This window comes from Cervus elaphus, chromosome 33 (assembly GCF_910594005.1).
Source record: "Cervus elaphus chromosome 33, mCerEla1.1, whole genome shotgun sequence".
In the NCBI taxonomy this organism is placed as follows: domain Eukaryota; kingdom Metazoa; phylum Chordata; class Mammalia; order Artiodactyla; family Cervidae; genus Cervus; species Cervus elaphus.
Window position 1 is genome coordinate 28764356 of NC_057847.1, and position 18982 is coordinate 28783337.

The 18982-nt window shown below is 38.9% G+C and overlaps 1 protein-coding gene across 3 annotated transcripts in view; it reads right to left on the reverse strand.

Moving 5' to 3' along the window:
* The window catches only part of GORASP2 (golgi reassembly stacking protein 2), a 28691-nt gene extending 16495 nt beyond the window's left edge, over window positions 1–12196 (reverse strand). Inside the window, exon 1 of one of the 3 annotated variants that reach the window (XM_043894420.1) lies at window positions 11952–12196. In XM_043894420.1, coding sequence (XP_043750355.1) covers window positions 11952–12014 — 63 coding nt within the window. In that variant the 5' untranslated portion in view covers window positions 12015–12196. Of the gene's footprint in view, window positions 1–10869; window positions 11305–11414; window positions 11811–11951 lie in introns of those variants that run through there. The other 2 variants (XM_043894419.1, XM_043894421.1) reach the window with 2 other exon arrangements.
* Between the last annotated feature and the right edge of the window lie 6786 nt (window positions 12197–18982).

An 18982-nucleotide genomic window follows, 5' to 3' on the forward strand; every position in this document is an offset into this window, starting at 1 on the left:
TTCTGAGGCTAATGCAAATAAAAGATCCACATCCATCCACATACAAATCTGCAGCTATTCACACAGTAACAAATCATTTGAATACTTTCAAAACAGAACCCAAGTTGTTCCCAGAATATGTCCTTCTGATATCAGACTTCACAAATGAGACTTAATCTTGAACTGATGATACACTCATTATTTTTGGGTTAATGCTACCTTTTATTCATTTAAAGCCAAATTATACTATTATTGCCTCCAAAGTAAAAACTAGATTTTCTTCATTTGTCACAGTAAGGAATAGTTTTTTATAAAAATGGCTCAATGTTTAACTTACCAAAACTGATTTTGCTTTATGTAAAATTTCCTGCAAATGTGGGACTAAAACCATTTTTGTAAATTAAACAAGTTAAATATCAAAGGGACTTATTATTTAAAAGTGTTGGTTCTAATAATCAGTACATACCTGCTTATTTTCTTTATACTCTTTTCCTAAATGGGGCATATTTTATATTCTATATATTATCAAACAAAATGTCTAGAACCCAAAATGGCACACAGATTTCTCCTTAAATGGCAACTCAAAAAGGAAAAGGGTGGCTGCCTAGAGCTACAATAAGAACAGAGAAGTTGAGTCATAGCTAGCTGGCAAAAGGTCATGATCCTCTAGGTGTAAAATGCCTGTCTGTTAGGTTCCTATCAATTAGGTGTGAAATGCCTGAGGTATGAAAAGAAGATAGCTACTGCAGACCTTAGAAGCCCCCTTGGAGAGGAATTTCTCATGTAACAGGGTCCACAACTAATCAAATAATTCTCTGATTCAGAATGTTCCCAAATTACCACCTTTTTTTTTAAGAAACCAAATAGTCGATTGATCAATTTCAGACTTCTCCGCTGAGGCTGCCAACAGTTTACCTTTACGAATACCTTTGTAATGTCATCAGCCTAGAAAGGTGATCCCACACACTGATTCTTATCATGCCACCCTCCAAGTATCAAGTTTTACCACTATCTGTTTGAAATGGAAAGTCTCCAATACCATTAGGATTATTCTTCCCCAGAACTCAAAAGATTCAATAGCTAAATTTTGATTCTAATATAAATAAACCAAGATAATCCTTTCTCTATTTTTCATTCTCATCTGCGACAAACATCAACCTGTTTCTAATGGACCTTGAAATTAATTTCTTTCCTAAATTTATTTACATTGTTAGTACCAGTACAACTCTGGCAACCAGGTATCTTACTTAAACTATGGCTAGGAAGCCAGCAGAGGGGGCCCTAGAGAATGCTCTCTTTGACCCTAATTCTTTAAAACAGAACTTCCTACATTTTACAGCATGGAAAATAAACTCTACAACGCAAATTAAACATCCACACAGGCAAGTTTCTCTGGCAATATTATCTACTGATGAGAATCTCTCAGGCATCTAATATCTCAAGCATCAGATTATCACTCCACTACCTTGTCCCGTATGAGAGATCTCTTGACTGTTGATTCATTGCCAGCTTCCTGAACCATCTTAATTAAAAAAGAAAAAAGAAAAGAAAAAATACATATACCTGGCCTCATGGGCTATTTATTATTGGGCCAAATATCATGGAAGTTTAAGATGGATAAATTAAATTTGAAAGTTTAATAATTAAGATTTTACATGATTTTGGAAAAAATGTACAATGAAAAGATAAAAGAGTTTTAGAGCAAAACCCTCTTGATTTTGAGTCATGGTTTGCCTACTTATTAGTTTTTTGAGCTGTGAAAAGTTTATCTTCCTGGGTCTCAATTTTCTCATTTGCAAGGAAGAGATAACACCATCTACTTTAGAAGACTACCATTGAGACTGAATGAGTTAAACTTCATGAAATGCCTGGTGAAGTCTCTGGCATATGATAAGAGTCATACAAATCTTAAGTTCAACTTCCTAATTCCACAAACCACCACCTGAGGGCAAATTTTTATTAGCTATTAATTCCTGGACACTGCATTATTTTTCTGGCTATGTATTAATTCTCTCTCATTCCTTAAAAAAAACGAGGGAAAGACACAGAACATTAGTTAGCTAAGAGGAGGAGACAAATCATTTCTGTAATGTTGTCTCTCAAAAATCAATTCCATATGGATAGCAAATCTAAACATAAAAGGTAAAACAAAGAAGCTTTTAGAGAAAAACAAGAGAACATCTTTTGGATCATCAAGTATGACGACTTCTTAAACTGAACACAAAAAGCTAACCATAATTTTTTTTAACTTGATAAACTTTACTGAAACTATGAACTTCTGCTCATCAAAGACACAATTAAGAGAGTGAAAAGATAGGCTATGTATTCAACAAAGGAACTGCATTTAGAACGAATCCAAAACTACTGCAAATCAAAAAGGAGGAGAGTAAAACCACAATAAGACACCACATCACCTTCACAAAAACTGCTGAAGTAAAAAGACAATAACAAAAGGATTGGTAAGGATGTAGAGAAACTAGAATCCTCATACACTGATGGTGGAAATCCAAAATGGTGCAGACTCTGTGGAAAACAGTTTTGCAGATCCTCAAAATGTTAAATACAGAGTTATTGCAGGACCTAGCAATTTCATTTCTAGGTATATAACCAGGAGAAATAAACATGTCTATGTAGAAACCTGCACACAAATGTCATAGCTGTGCTATTCATAATAGCCAGAAAGTGATAATAAGCCAAATGTCCTTCAACCCATCAATGAATAAACTAAAGGTAGTACACTTATAGAATGGAATATTATTTGGCAATAAAAAGAAATTAAGTATTAACACATGCTAAGACACGAGTGAACCTTGAAAACACTGCGCTAAGTGAAAGAAGCTAGTCACAAAGACCATATAATATGTAATCTCATTTATAAGAAATATCCAGAATAGGCAAATCCACAGAAAGTAGATTACTAGTGACCAGGGGATGGGAGCAGGGGGAACAGAGAGCAGCTGCTAACGGGTATAGAGTTTCTTTCTGGGGTGATAAGAAGGTCCTGAATGAAGATACTAATGATGGTTACACAACTCTGTGAATATACTAAACAACCACTGTACTGTAAAGTTTAAAACATTATTTTAATGCTATGTAAATTATAATCTCAATAAATCTGTTTAAAAAGACAGACAACTTAAAGAAATGGAGAAAAGGATTTAGCAGATACTAAACAAAAGAACAACGCACTGGTTCAAAATTGGGCAAGGAGTACATCAAGGCTGTATATTGTCACCCTGCTTATTTAACTTACATGCAAAGTACATCATGCAAAATGCCAGGCCAGATTAATCACAAGCTGGAATCAAGACAGCCAGGACAAATAACGACTTCAGATATGCAGATGATACCACTTTAATGGCAGAAAGTGAAGAGGGAACTTTCACCTCTTTATGAAGGTGAAAGAGGAGAGCGAAAAAGCTAGCTTAAAACTCAACATTTAAAAAATGAAGATCATGGCATCTGGTCTGATCATCTCATGGCAATCAGGTGGGGTGAATGTGGAAACAGTGTCAGATTTCATTTTCTTGGGCTCCAAAATCACTGCAGATGGTGACTGTAGCCATGAAATTAAAAGACGCTTACTCCTTGGAAGAAAAGTTATGACCAACCTAGACAGCATATTAAAAAGCAGAGACATTACTTTGCCAACAAAGGTCTGACTACTCAAGGCTACGGTTTTTCGAGTAGTCATGTATGGATGTGAGAGTTGAACTATAAAGAAAGCTGAGTGCTGAAGAATTGATGCTTTTGAACTGTGGTGTTGGAGGAGACTCTTGAGAGTCCCTTGAACTGCAAGGAGATCCAACCAGTCCATCCTAAAGGAAATCAGTTCTGAAAATTCATTGGAAGGACTGATATTGAAGCTGAAACTCCAATACTTTGGCCACCTGATGCGAAGAACTGACTCATCTGAAAAGACCCTGATGCTGGGAAAGATTGAGGGCAGGAGGAGAAGGGGATGACAGAGGATGAGATGATTAGATGGCATCACCAACTCAATGGACATGAGTTTGAGCAAGCTCTGGGAGTTGGTGATGGACAGGGAGGCCTGGCGTGCTGTAGTCCATGGGGTTGCAAAGAGTCGGACACAACTGAGCGACTGAACTGAACTGAAGGGTGTCATCAGAAAGGGAAAGAATGCTGGTTACACGAGTGTGTTGTTTCTGAAAATTCATCAAGCAGTACACTTACGTATAAAAAGTCTTAAGATGTGGTCCTTCTATCCAAAAAGTAGAAATGAAATCACCACAATTTTAAGAACATACACCTAACACCTCACCTACGAGGGACACAGTTTGAAAGCCAACAATTAAGTCTAAAAGGACTGAGCAGTCAATGTAAAGGCCACAAAGTAACTTGCTCTAACACTCATTCTTCTTCACAACATTAAAAGAAACAATTCTCCATAAGCACTCTAGAAAAAACAGCTACAATAAGCAAGATGGCATATGCTACACATTCTATACTCTTCCAAGAAGCAAAACATGAGTTTATGACAGAAACTGCACAGTGAAGGGGCAGCCATCTCTACTACACAAAAATAAATTAGCACCAATGATTGGAAGCTGGATTCTGAATCACCAACTATACATAAATAATCCCTAATGCGGATTTACTCAATCACTACAGGCAGTTTCAGTGGGGTTCTGAGATCGATTTAGTCAATCATGACAGAACTGACAAATGTCAAAATAGAGAAGTACCAAAAACTCATGACTTAGTAAGGGTCACCCCAGGAAGACAGCCTGTACCCATTAAACAGCTGCTCCTCATTGCCCCAGCCCCTGGTAACCACTATCCTAGTTCCTGTTTCTGTGGATTTGCCTTTTCTGGATGTCTCATATAAAATCATTCAATATGTGATCTTTGTGACTGACTTCTTTGTGTACAGACCTCATCATTCTATACTGGGTTGATTTCCAGCGAAGTATTCATCTCGTTACTTATGTACTTCCAACTAAAGGATACAGAACTAATACCTTAAAGTAACGAAAGGAAACCACATAAGACTTTCTGAACACAGGATATCACCAGACTAGGTGTTTTATAAGCTTATATGCAAAGATATCCAAGCTTCTGACTGGTATGCAGATGTGGGTTTGATTCCTGCATCAGGAAGATCCCCTGGAAGAGGGCATCGCAACCCACTCCAGTATTCTTGCCTGGAGAATTCCATGGCCAAAGGAGCCTGGTGGGCTGCAGTCCATGGGGTTGCAAGGAGTCAGACACGACTCATGTGACTGAGCACGCACGCACAATTGTGTGGTAAATAATTTTGAAACAGACTAGAAGAGTTCAAGGCTCACCTGTTAAAACATTCTTCTCACATGTTCTACCAAAATAACTCAAAAGATATTGTTCTCCTGATTCTGGCCCTATAACTTGTAACATATGGAGCAATCAGAAATAAAATTCTGATAACTAACTGAAGTAAAAACCCATCATTACATAATACCTTTCTAAGATAGATCTGTAGGTTAGATAAACAATAATAAAAGAAACCAGTCTGCTCCAAAAGAAACTAAAACTCTGACAACATGCCACCTCATTTTATACTCTTCAAATACCACCTCAGGTACCTGTTTCTTAGGGAAAGAAAACTTGCTTTGTGACCTCAGGTGATAATCTCTCCTGTTCCTTTTCCTTAGCTGTGCAGTGAGGAGGCTGACTAGACAGCCTTTAAGGTCTAATGACTCAGCAAGAAATAAGTCTCTTGCTAAGCTATCTATTGATTCTATAGTGTAGATCAAACTCAACAAGATTGTTTTAATCATACAGACTTTTAGTCATTTTAGTTCACGTGTTCGGTAACAAAAATGGCAAAGCAACGAAAAGAACACTGGCACTCATCTGTCTTTTAACATACAGATAAAAAATTTCCTCGAAAATGAGAATCTGCAAAAATTAAGCACATTTATAGAATTAATGGGTCTGATCTGATCCAAAACTTAAAATAGCAGTAAAGAACACAGTTAGGTACATGGACAAAAAGTAGCTGCTAAGTGACTAAGTGGAAATACTATTTAAAATGTTTACAAGTTTATTTTAACAGTATTGTCACTACAGTAGTGGTTCTCAATGGGTGACAAAATAATGTAAATGCTTATAAAGGCACCAGCTAACATTTATTGAGTTTTTAATCACATTCCAGACCCTATGTTAAGTGCTTTACATGGAATATGCCATTTAATCTTCAGAATAACCAATGAGGTGGTGGACAGCATAGTTTTAATAAACAATGTGCTCAATGCTTTTCCAAAGTATTTTCATATACACTATCTGATGTGGTTTTTAGTTTTTAAAAAAAGGCATTACTACTGGAGGAGGCATTCCTACTCTCCCCACTTTTCAGATAAAAAGAACAAAGCTCAGAGAAGTTCAACAATCTGTCCAAGGAAAAACAATGAATTGATGGAATGACACTAGAATCTAGTGATTCATGAGGGTGGTTTCCAATAGTGGGTTATGATCGTTTCTCAATGTATCTATCCATGTCCACAAGGTTCCTTGTTGCTGAAAATGTGCTTAAATGCTTTCTCACTGGTGCTTAAAAAAACACACACAAGCAAAGCCCAAAGAACCCCAGCACCATTCTCTTCATGCTGTAGTAAATTTATACGCAATGTCAAAAGGACATACACAGTCTCTCAAAGTAACTCCTTTGGCTTTGCATATATTGTGTGGAAAAAAATCATCTTACTTGATAATCTACAACTCCCAAGACAAGCTACAGTCAGATTCTAAAGCACATATCAAATCTTTATGGATATTTTCTATTAAATTGTTAACTGATATTTTACTAGTGAATTAAGCAATATAAATAACCATTTTGATAGAATATTAAAGCCAACAAAATGAATATACTGATGTTAGCGGTTTTTCTAAGTTCAATTCTTATGAAAACTTCAGGGTAATTATTAAAAAGCCCTGTCAATATTTGACCCAGAAAGCCACTAAAGCCAGTTCTGTGTATTTACTACTTAATGACCAGAGCCAAAAACCATAATCACCCACCAAGAGCAGGTCTCTCCAAACAAGGATCCTTAAGTCCATACGTAAGAATACTCTTCATCATAAAAAATATATAAGGGTATACAAACAACGTGGCAGTATTAATTGGCTTGAGGCTTATTAACATTGGGAAAGTTTATGCTCAACGATACTGACAATTTCTGAAAGTGTCCTCAGGCTCACCGACACTGTACTTCATACAACGAATACAACATCCCTGTGGCCTGTGCTCAGTCACTCAGTTGTGTCTGACTCTTTGTGGCCCCATAAGCTGCAGCCTGTCAGGGTCCTCTGGCCATGGAATTTCCCGGGCAGGAATACTGGAGTGGGTTGCCATTTCCTTCTCAGAGGATCTTCCTAACTCAGGGATCGAACCAGCATCTCTTATGTCAGGTTCTTTACCACTAGTGTCACCAAAGAAGCCCAAATAAAACATTCGTCATAAATGAAGTATTCTGATTCTACATTTGAAAGCAAAATATGTTTATGAAACAATTCATAGCCTTTAGCAGAGGTCAATTTTGGGAGGTTAGAATCTTCAAATGGTGCTTATAAAGCTTTTTCAATTATAAGACCATATTTGGAAAATCTCAAATAACCCACTGTTTTCTTTTTGCACCCATTGTTTTCAGAATGAGTGAAAAGAGAAGGGGCTAATAGTGAGATTTTTATGTTTTTCAAATGGAGGTATAAGTTAAAAAAGTCAAACACTGTGTTAGAATAAAAAAAATTATGGCTACCAAATAATGGGATTTCATTTTCTCAAAATAAGAATGAAGTTGAAATCTTGCAGGATTTAATGTAGATTACTTAGGTAACATTAAGAAAGAGTACATCTATATAACAGTAGATATGGTCTTGGTATTGTTTTCTATAGAAATAATTTCACTTACTGTCCCTTTATCCTCTAAGGAGAATACCTAATGCTGCCCAGTACGCAGCAAATGGCAAGGAAGATAAAGGCCTGTTATTACACTGGAGACGCAATTCATCTCAATGGCCTTTCCTTCAAAACATCCATCATCTCAAAATCTCTCAGAGGAAATTATAAGGAATAGTGAACATGACATTTTCCATGTCCCCATACTGTTGTGAATACTGGCTCCAGAATGTCCTCAGATATCCCCCATTTCAAAGAGTATGAAGTGTAGTGGAATTAATTTGAACATTTTCATTTAGAAATATCTTACAAGGGGCACCCATAAAGCAACTCCAAAAATTTTGAAAATGGCCTTGATGGTTTCACTTGATAATGGAAAATCTAGGCAAGAATTCTCTATTAAGTACAGTTACTTCAACTGTAGTAACCTCTAATAAGGCTGAGAAGTCCTCGCTACCATTTCTCCTGCCTTATGTTAGGATTAGAGAATGGGAATAAAAGTGGTATGCATGGTGAACACAGAATCGGACCCAATCCATATAGAAATCCAAAATATAACGTTGTTTTTCTTTTCTTTTTCTTTTGGGCATACCACGCGGCTTATGGAGTCTGCCAGGAAATTTCCTATAACGTTATTTTTAAAAGGAAGCTTCTCAGCAAATTTTAAAATCTTCCACTAGTAGTCCACTTTAAAAAAATAATTTTTATAACTATATTTTTAAAAAATATACAAATATTTCAGTCACTGTGAACATGTTGGGAAAAAAAAAGAATAAAAATGTTGCCATCCACCAATTATCCTTTTAATATCCTGGCTTTTTAGCTTTCCATTTTCCTGGGCACTTGAATGCATATGCAAATACACATATGTGAAGGCACATCTATGAACCCAGAGTGTTTTGAAACATAATTTTCACTGAATGCATAGCATTCCAATATGCAGTTAGGCCATAATTTATTTAACAGCTCCTCAGCTGTTGGATAAGTTGTAAAGCTAACATCCTATGATAACTTTTGGCCATACTGTAATATACTTAAATATGTTAAATTACTCAAAATCTTTGTGAAATGTGGCTAAGGGGCAATGTTAGTCACAGAAAAAAAAAAAGGACAAGGAAAAATATTTTAACAGTAGTTACCTTTAGATGGTAAGATTACAGGTAATTGAGGTTCTTTGTTAAACTTTTTGAACTTATCCAAATGATTTCTAATAAACATGTGCTGATAATCAGAAAACAATGTTAATTTACTAAAACAGAGACCAATGTTCCTATAAATAGACATTAGAATTCACTAATATGGGGAAATACAATTCAGTGAAGATAAAAGGTAGCATTTAAGGTTGTAGATAAATACCTGTAACAACAAAAGACTAGAAAAACTAAGTGTCTGACACCAGGGGGTGGTGCTTAACCAAACTATTTTACAACAGATTCACTAACGAGCTAAGAGAAAGTGAGAAGCCACTCTCTGTGTGCTGCTAGGGAAGGACAGAGAAGATGCTTTTCCCAATTAAGAAGACCAGGGTGTCTAACAGTATGTATCATGTGATTCTAACAGTTATAAAAGAAAGCAGAGTTAAAAGTTGGGGATGCGCTGTGGATTGTTTTACATGTATAAAACACTTTTGAAAGGATACATAAACTATATTGGTCACTTCTAGGTTAAGTATGGAGAGTTGGCTATGTAATATGATCACAACATGAAAATGTGCATTAATACATAAATACATAATAGATAAAAAGTAAATTATTCATAGGAGAAAATCTGGAATCATTTCAAAGTTGTCTCCTAAGTACTTTTTTAAAGCAGAATCTAACAACAGATATAGAAAAATAATGGAAAAAACAGAAAGTTCAATCTGTGAATTGCAGGAATACAATTTAAAAATAACATAATAACTAGCAGTGAATATGTGTGCACTATAAACTGGTATTTCAAAACATACTTACACAAATTTTTATCACTAGCAAGGAAACAGCCAAAGCATTATTAAAGAAAACTAGTTTTTAATTAAACCATTCTAGAACTTATTAAACATGGGTGATTTTATTCCATGATTATCCTGCCATATTTACTCTGGTTTACAAGCTCACTAATCCAGAGACAGAATATACAACCATAATTTAGGCAATAACAAATGAAAATAAGATTTTTATATTTTGAGATTTAACATAGTACTTTGCTTTCCTCCTCTAAAAACAAAGATAAAGAAACCAATTACAGAATGGGGCAGAGTGAGTTAGGAAGTCTGAAACATTTAAAAAATTCTCCTAAAGTAGATGATCATTACTATTTTTAAAGCTCCCTCTAATAAAACTCAAATGAAAGAATTACTTCATCTTTTGCAACATTTATGCTCCAGATGTGGACTGGAAACTAAGGTTGTCCCTAGTAATTCTGCATCTGCAGACTGAATATGAGTGATTTACTGAGGTGCACCTATGTAAAAAACAAAACAAAACAAAAAACACTCCAAATCGTTTAACATCCGACACAGTCAATAACAGAAGTCACCGAATTGGAATTCTTTTGATGTGTACAGCTTTCATACAGACTTTTAACACTCATTAATACTGTGCTTTACCTAGAAAACATTATCATTGGGGATTCATGGCCACAATCAGCTCCTAATACTGGACAACACACCCCACAGCAGAGAGGTAGGAATCAAACCAGAGAATACAAAGAAAAATACTGCCACTAACTTCCACTTCACATCTGGGATCTGACAATTCTCCTTCCATGTCCCCCATTAGTGTGGCACCTGGGGATTGGCTTAGCTAAACGGAACAGGAAGGTCTTATGATTTATATATAGATTCCCTTTATTTTCTGGGAAAATTATCCTTTCCGACCCAGAGTGTGGCTTCAAGAGGAATCTTTAGCAGAATGGAGGGACAACTAGCTGTGATAATCCTGAAGATCAGAGAGGTTATTGATCACAGCGCCATTAAGCAGATGTCTGCTAATTTAGTTTAAGAAATGTTCTCTCACCTGGAACATGGGACCCAAGGCAGAAGATGAGCGCAGCATTCCCACTTTCAGTGAGGAGCTGAGGAGCTGAGACCTATTTACACTCTATTTTGTCCTGAAATAGCACCACGGATTGGGGCCACTTTGTTAACAGTCCATCATGTTATCACTCACGCAGGTGTCACAGCACACACACACAACCAACACTGCCACTTCCTTGAGGAAAGGACTCCCAATTCCTTGAGGAAAGGATCAGCTCTGTACAATCCAGGCTGCTCATAGCTGCGGCTGAGCAAACGCCTTTCGAAATACTGTTTCTCTGCATCCTGGTGACTGAACTTGCTTTCCTATACTTACCTGGATTTTTTAAAGTTCCTTTCCATTACCTTTTACACTGTGGATCTAAATCTTAAAATTCACTACACCCTGAGCAGCCTTAGGAAAAAGGAGAACGGAAGTTGCCCCCGCCAGGAAATGTGGAAGAGGAGGGTTGGGAAGGTCAACAGCGACACAGGAGAGAGAGAAATCCAGTGAAAATCAAGTAGGTTTAAGTCCGTTAAACCTACTTCGAGGCAATTCGTTTCGTTGCCTAACTGGCTTTTCCGGCCATCCAGACAGCGCTGAGGTGAATTAACACTAGCCTTCTCACCCCCCGCCTCTAGTCTGCGGGTTCCAGGTTTCCTTTTCTCGGAAAATTCAAATGCTACCTTCACCATTACCTCTTTTGCAGACTGCTCCTCCCACCCACTCCGAGCCTTCCCTAACTTTAAGAGCTAAGAATAAAGGGGAGGGGGCTGAGAAGGCCGCGAAGAGAAAAAGGAGTCAGGGTTGCCCTCTCGCCTGGGCTACCCCCGGCCAAGTCGCCTGCTGCCTCCTCGGTTTCCAGCCCGTCCTCCCAAAGCGGCGGAACCTGGGCGCTCCAGGGAGGCAGGATGCGAGCGGCCTCCCGAGCCGGCCTTGTCCAACGATGCGCCCTCGACCGCCGCTCCTTCGCGGGGTCGGGCCTGGCTGCCCCGGGAAGAAGTCCGTCGGGGCCTCCGCCTCCCCGCGCCCGAGCCCCGCCTCCCGCCCGCCGCCCCCCGGGCCGCTGTCGAAGCCCTTACCCGCAGGACGTGGTAGCCTTCTGTGCCCCCGCCTGGGATCTCGACGCTCTGCGAGGAGCCCATGGCGGCGGGCGATCAGTGTGGTCGGGCTGGGTTCCGCGCTGCTCCCCGCCCCCCGCGCGCCGTCCGCTCCGCTCCTCCGCGTAGCACTTGGGACGTGGCACTCGCTGCCGCCGGAGAGCCGGGCCGCACTGCCCGCTGGGAGATGGTCACCGCGGCAGCCAGGGCCGCTGCGACGCCGCAGACAGCGCCACCTGCCGCGAGCCACCCGAAGGGGTCTGAGGCGCCACGCGGGCCGGGAGGGAGGGAAGCCTGGAGCGGAGGGCGGGGTGAGGCCTACTTATGCTCGCGAGAGAGCAGAAATACGGTTCATCCTGCCTCGATACCTTGCTACGGGTCCCTGGGCTTGACAAGATTCATCTAGACGCGTTCCCGCTGTTCCTAAAGAACAGTTGCTCGACTGTAGCTCTCCCTGGTGGCCAGAGGCCGGAAAGGGGCTCCTGCTGAAAAGAATAGGGCCCGATGCAATCACAGGGAGCTCCTGATTCGCGGGGTTTCTGAACTGGTAGGTCATGTCTCCGGGTTACACAGAGGATCCTGGTAGTGGCTCTCCGTGAGCCGGCTACCGCGTCCGCCCAGCTCCGCTCAGTTTTATAAAAGAAAATGTCCCCTTTATAAAACACCTGTCCTAGAGAGTCATGGAGGACCCATCAAAGTTCTCTTTTTGTTTTTGTTTTTTGCCTTCCCTCATTGTGAAAATAAGATCAGTCGGTCACAACCTGAGCGATGCCAGTGTGGGAAACCCAGTTGGATGACCTTGGCATTGCACTGCCGGCTGGGTTCCCCATTCCACTTCCTTTAGGTAGTTGTAGTCACACTTTTCCTATTCGGTTCCTCCTTTTATCCCTTCCCCCGCGCCCCCCAAATCCCCAGTTACTGCCCACGGGCCAATTTGACCATCAGCGACGGAAGATGAACCAGATATCAGGACAAATGTATTCTAATATGAAGCAACGTGAAGTACCCATGAAGTATTTCAGCCCAAAAGGTTTACTTGCTCCTCTCACGCCTTTAGTTAGATCTTCCTGTTTCTGTTTACAGGAATACAGAGGATAGAAGAACAAATAAAATGACTTCACAAGGAAGCAAGCACGCCAAAAAAAAAAAAAAAAGAAACTGGCTATTCTTTAGAACAGTTAGCCAGTTCTTTTCATCAAGTCAGAATAATAAGAAAGGGTTTAAGACTTCACTGACGGTCCAGTGGTTACAAATCCACCTGCCAATGCAGGGGACATGGGTTCCATCCCTGGTCCAGGAAGATTCCACATGCCTTCGGGCAATTAAGCCCATGTGCCACAACTACCGAAGCCCCCATGACCACATGCTTCACAAGAAGAGAAGCCACTGTAATGATAAGCCTGTGCACTGCAACTAGAGAGTAGCCCCTGTTCGCAGCAACTAGAGAAAGCCTGCACACAGCAATGAAGACCCAGCACAGCCAAAACAAAGTAATAAACATTTTTTAAAAAAGAAAGGGTTTATGCTGGGTTAAGAGATATGAAGGAAATAACCAGGAGATGCAGTGAAAGGTGTTGAGTTGGGGGCTGATTTGGAGAAATCTTCTGTAAAGGACATTTTGGGCTTAATTGGGAAAATGTGAATACTGTTTGAAGAAAAGCATTTACTGTCATGGAAAAGTGGAAATTATTGACTGAAAAAATCAGGTTATAAGACAGAATATGCCTATAAACAATATGAAAACATTTTTGTAAATAAAATACATGTTAATATATAATATGCATATAAAAATGTGGCATGATACCAACCAAGGGTAACAGCAGTGATCCCTGGGCAGTGACAGAGGTGTTTTCTTTTTGTTTTGGCTGGTTCTACATTCTAAAATGCTCATGGACTGCTTTTGTAACAAAAGTATTTAAAATGAAAAAATCAAAAATAATATTTCTTTCTTTGCTGTCAATAGACCAATACCAGGTTTTTAGGAAACCCAGTACATACATAAAGAAATGAAATCTCCAGTTATTAGGCTCCTAATAACTGGGAAAGGTAGTAGGAATCAGCTCCTAATATTCAGCAGAGTGTTTGTCAGCTAATTCAGCAAAGTAATGAAACTAACGCAATGGAGTAAGTATAAGAACTGGATTTGGTGATTATTTTCTTGTTCTGCTTGGCAATTATAACCCTCTTCGTGGTGAGGTCATAAGTCATTGCTGTGTTCAATGGTCAAAATTTTTGTTTCCCAGACGTCCAGCATGAAGCCGTGGTTTGCAGAGCCCTGGCTGTAGACCCAAGGCAGCCCATGAGCAACTTCCACCTTCCTTAGAGCTATAATGTGCCTCAGCACTACGAGTGACTACCTGCTATTTCCCATACAGACCATTTAGTGTTTTACCTTCTTGACTTTACTCAAGCTCATCCATACATCTGAGATGCTGTTTTCCACATTTTCTATTTCAAAAAATTCCAACTAATCCCTTAAGACCCATCTCAAATGTCACTTATTTACCCTTAAATTCAATATGACTCTCTCCTTGTCCTGAGTTCCTGGAATACTTACTCCCTTCATTTCTGGTAGCATCATCACACCCCCACCACCACGCTGTCTTCCACCATTTATAGTCTATTCACTCAGACTGAGGATCATATTTTTCCGTTTTAGATTCCCAGTTCTTGTTTGAGTGTTGGGAACATGGTAGTAATGTTCGTTGATTTGAATGTGTGTGATGAAGAGTTTCCAAATCTTTCCTTTTCAGGACCAGTTAATAAGTTACCTCTGCTGTTCCTATTTGTGCCCCATCAAACCCTGTGTTATTTCTCTAGTGGCAACTGGTAGAGGGTGAGGTGCAAGGCTCACCAGATTTGGACCTGAGAATATGTGATAACCATTGCTCCTATTTTCCTAGTGCCATTCATTTTCCTCTTTTACTTGGGGAAGTGTGTTCAGAGGGCAAAGAATAAAATCCCAAGGATGTTGCCAAAGCTAATATAAATTGATGTCATGATGGAAGGGAACGCTTGGGAGATTATTGTCCAAATCAGTCTCAGTTGAAGTAGGAATCTGCTGCAGGCAAGTTGGTATTTTGAAACATCACAGGCAACAGAAAAACAAAGCCCAACAAAAGCAAATATCTACAGACTAAAAGAAATAAAATAAGATGAAATCTGTTTTTCTGGAAGAAAAAGCATCTGAGATGCAATTTTGTGTGTCTATTCTGGGTTTCATTAATTCTGAGTTTCCATAAATAAGCAGTTCATGATAGAAGGGTTATTTGTGACATATTGGCTAGTACAGCCTAATATTTTTGCCTCCAGACTACTCTGGGAAAGTTTGGCTCCTAGGGCATTTGGAGGGCAACCACTATGCATAGTTAAATAGCAGGGCCTCCTCCATCTATAACCCTTTCCTGAACTGGATTGTTTTGCTGAGGGAGCAGACCTCAGGAGGGGTCATGTTATATGCCTTAGAACCCCAGTCATAGCTAACTGGAGTAGAGGGGACCCCCTGACTTATCAGCAACCAGCACCTGCACTAACCAATAACCTGTGGGGTGGCTATTAAGAAAAGCTCTGCCTCCACCCAACCACCTCCCTACCCCCAAAAACAAACAACAGTTGATGGTGACTAGCTTGGTCAATAGATTTTCTCTTTGGGCACTGGGAGCTGAGAAATATAACCAGAGACCTTCTCTCAATGTATGCTTATTTGCATATCAGAATGTAAATTCCATGAGGTCTTTGCCTTTGACAGTTTCAAAGAACACTGGTCAGGGACCTCCCAGTGGTCCAGTGGCTAAGACTCCACACTCTCAATGCAGGGGGCCCAAGTTTGATCCCTGGTCAGGAAACTAGATCCCATGAGCTGCAACTAAGACTCCGAGTGCCACAACTAAAGATTCTTCATGCTGAAGTAAAGATGATAGTCCACATGCCACAACTAAGACCCAGTGCAGCAAAAAAAAAAAAAAGAGTATTAGGTACTTTGCAAAATATACATGCATTTGGTGTCTCTAATGTTTTCTTGAGCAAACTCCAGGAGACAGTGGAAGACATGGAACCTGAAGTGCTACAGTCCATGGGGTCTCAAAGAGTCTCACACAACTTAGCAACTGAACAACAATGTTCTTTTCATGATTAGACTTGGTTTATGGAATTTGGGGAGCAAGACCAAGAGGTGAAGTGCCCTTTTAATTACATCATAGCATTACATCATTAAATCATTCACTATAGCATGACATACTGGTGATGTTAACTTTGATCCCTTTGTTAAGATGCTATCTGCCTTAATAGTGAAGTTACTATTTTTCCCTTTCCCCTGGGAGCAAGTTACTAAGTCTAGCTTACCCTTAAGTTCCACCTCCTAGATGGGGGAATATACAGAAATAGTCTGGAATTCTTCTGTAAGAAATTTTGACTTTTCTCTCCTATTTATTTATTTAATCATTTGACTTATATAAAATGATTAGACTCATGTATATTTTATTATATTCTTTGACTATAATCCAATACCATGTTATTCAATGCTGGTAGGAAAGCAAAATGGTATATTTTGTTGTTCAAATTGTTTCACCTTTGCTAATTGGGATCGCTTTTGGGTTGGCCTCTGCATCCCTTTGACAGGCTTTTGTGTGTGTGTTAAAATAAAAATAACCTAAAATTTACCATCTTAAGCGTTTCTAAGTGTAAAGCTTAGTGGTATCAAGTACATTCACATTGTTGTGCAGCCATTCTTTTGTTATTTGAGCATTTCTGTACTTGATGGCTACAAAATGCTCCAGGCTTATCTTGTATTTTTCCTGTTTCAGTCCTAGACTCAGCCGTTCCTCCAAGGAGCTCTGATACCTTTACGTGGAAAACGGTATTTAGAAGCTAAGATGTTGGCGCTGGGTATGCTGTTTGCTATTGAAGTGTCACCACCCTTTGATCTCCTCAGCAGACAGAGCCAGAAAACATGTTACTATATACTAAGTATATACACATATTTATAATATTTCTCTATCTGTGTATATTAAACTAAATATAAGTTCATACTGTCTCCAACTCTAATTGAGCACTATAGGATTCAGTCCGGCATTTTCCCTATGTTTATTTGTTACTTCTGCCTCTGACAGTGAGAAACCTATCTTCTATTACCTATCATTTATTTACGCTTTACTCATTTTTTCAACTTTAGTACATACACAAGGTAGATTCATAATTGTTAACATGGACTCCTGTGAGAAGCTGTTTATCAACTAGAGTACTGTATTTACATACAGTTTTTTATCTTTTGCTTTACAGTTTCCAGTCAAAACACCATTTCCCAAAGTTACTTTGGTCAGCTCCTCTGCCCCCTGGCCCCCTTCAACAAAGTGAAGATATATGATAATCTTCACCTGTGCAATACAGTTAGATTCATTAGTTCTAGGCTGGGATCCTGGATCCATCATGATTTTCTTTTCATTTGCACACAGTATAATTTGTTCTTTGTGATGTGTATTTCTATGAATTTTTATAAATGCATGTATCCAACCCCTTACTACCATACAGAACACTTCTATCACTTTAAAACTTCCCTTACATGGCCCCTTTGTGATAAGCCATTCCCTCTTGGCAACCATGTTTTCCATCCTTGTAGTTTTGCCCTTCCCAGAATGTCATATGAATGAAATTACACAATGTGTAGACTGTTGGGTCTAGTTTTATTCATTTAGTAAAATGCATTTTAGTGGTAAAGAACCCACCTACCAATGCAGGAAACATAAGACAAGTGGGTTCGATCCTTGGGTCAGGAAGAACCCCTGGAGGAAGGCATGGCAACCCACTTCAGTATTCTTGCCTGGAGAATCCCTTGGACAGAGGAGCCTTGCGGGCTACAGTCTATAGTCTTGCAAAGAGTTGGACACAACTGAAGTGACTTACCACGTACGCATGCCATAAGTATGAGTCTGCATGCCGTAACTGAGAGCTTGTATGATGCAGCTAAAGACCCCCCATGCCACAAGTAAGAAAGACTTGGTGCAGCCAAATAAATACATAAAAATATATTTTTTTAAAAGAAAAACTCATTTATTTATTTATTTTATTTTTGAAAAACTTATTTAATATTCATGCATGTTACGTGACTCAGTAGCCCACTCCTTTTAATTACAGAATAGTATTTCATTGTATGGATGTATCATCATTTGTTTTTCCATTTACCTATCAAAAAACATTTTGGTTGGTTCCAGATTTTGGTGAGTACCAAAAAGCTGCTACGAACACTTATAGGTTGAATATACATAGGTTTTGTGTGAATACAAATTTTTAATTAGCTTGAGGAAATACCTAGGAATCAATTTACTGGGTTGCATGGTAAATTTTTGTTTAACTTTATAAGAAACTGCCAAATTGTTTTCCAAAATGTCTGTATTCCCACCAGCAGTGAATGTGCATTCCTATTGCTCTGCATTCACACCAGCATTTGGTATTGTCCGCTTTTAAATTTTAAGCATTCTATTAGGTATGTCATGGTATCTGATTGTGGTTTTCACTAGCATTTCTCTAATGACAAATGCAGCTGAACATCTTTTCAAATACTTATATGCCACCCATATCTCTTTCTCGTCAAAGTGTTCAGATATTTTGTCCATTTTTACATTGGGTTATTTATTTTCATATCATTGAGCTTAAGTGTTCTTTATGTCTTTTGGATTTGAAATCTTACAAAATATGTGACTTACACCCAGATTTGACCTGTCTTTTCATTCTCTTAACAGTTGTCTGTAAAAAAAAAAAAGCAAATATTTTTAATTTTACAAAGTCCAATTTATCATTTTTTTTTCACAGATTTTGCTTTCAACATGGAAATGAAAGGTCACATAGATTTTCTCCTGTTTTCTTTTTGAAGTTTTATAGTTTTCCACCTTATAGTTAGGTCGATGATGCATTGTAAGTTAATTTTTGTATAAGGTGCGTGTTGAGGCTCATTTCTTTTGCTTAGGAACATTCAATTGTCCCAGAACCATGTGTTAAAAAGAGAATCCTTTCTCCATCCA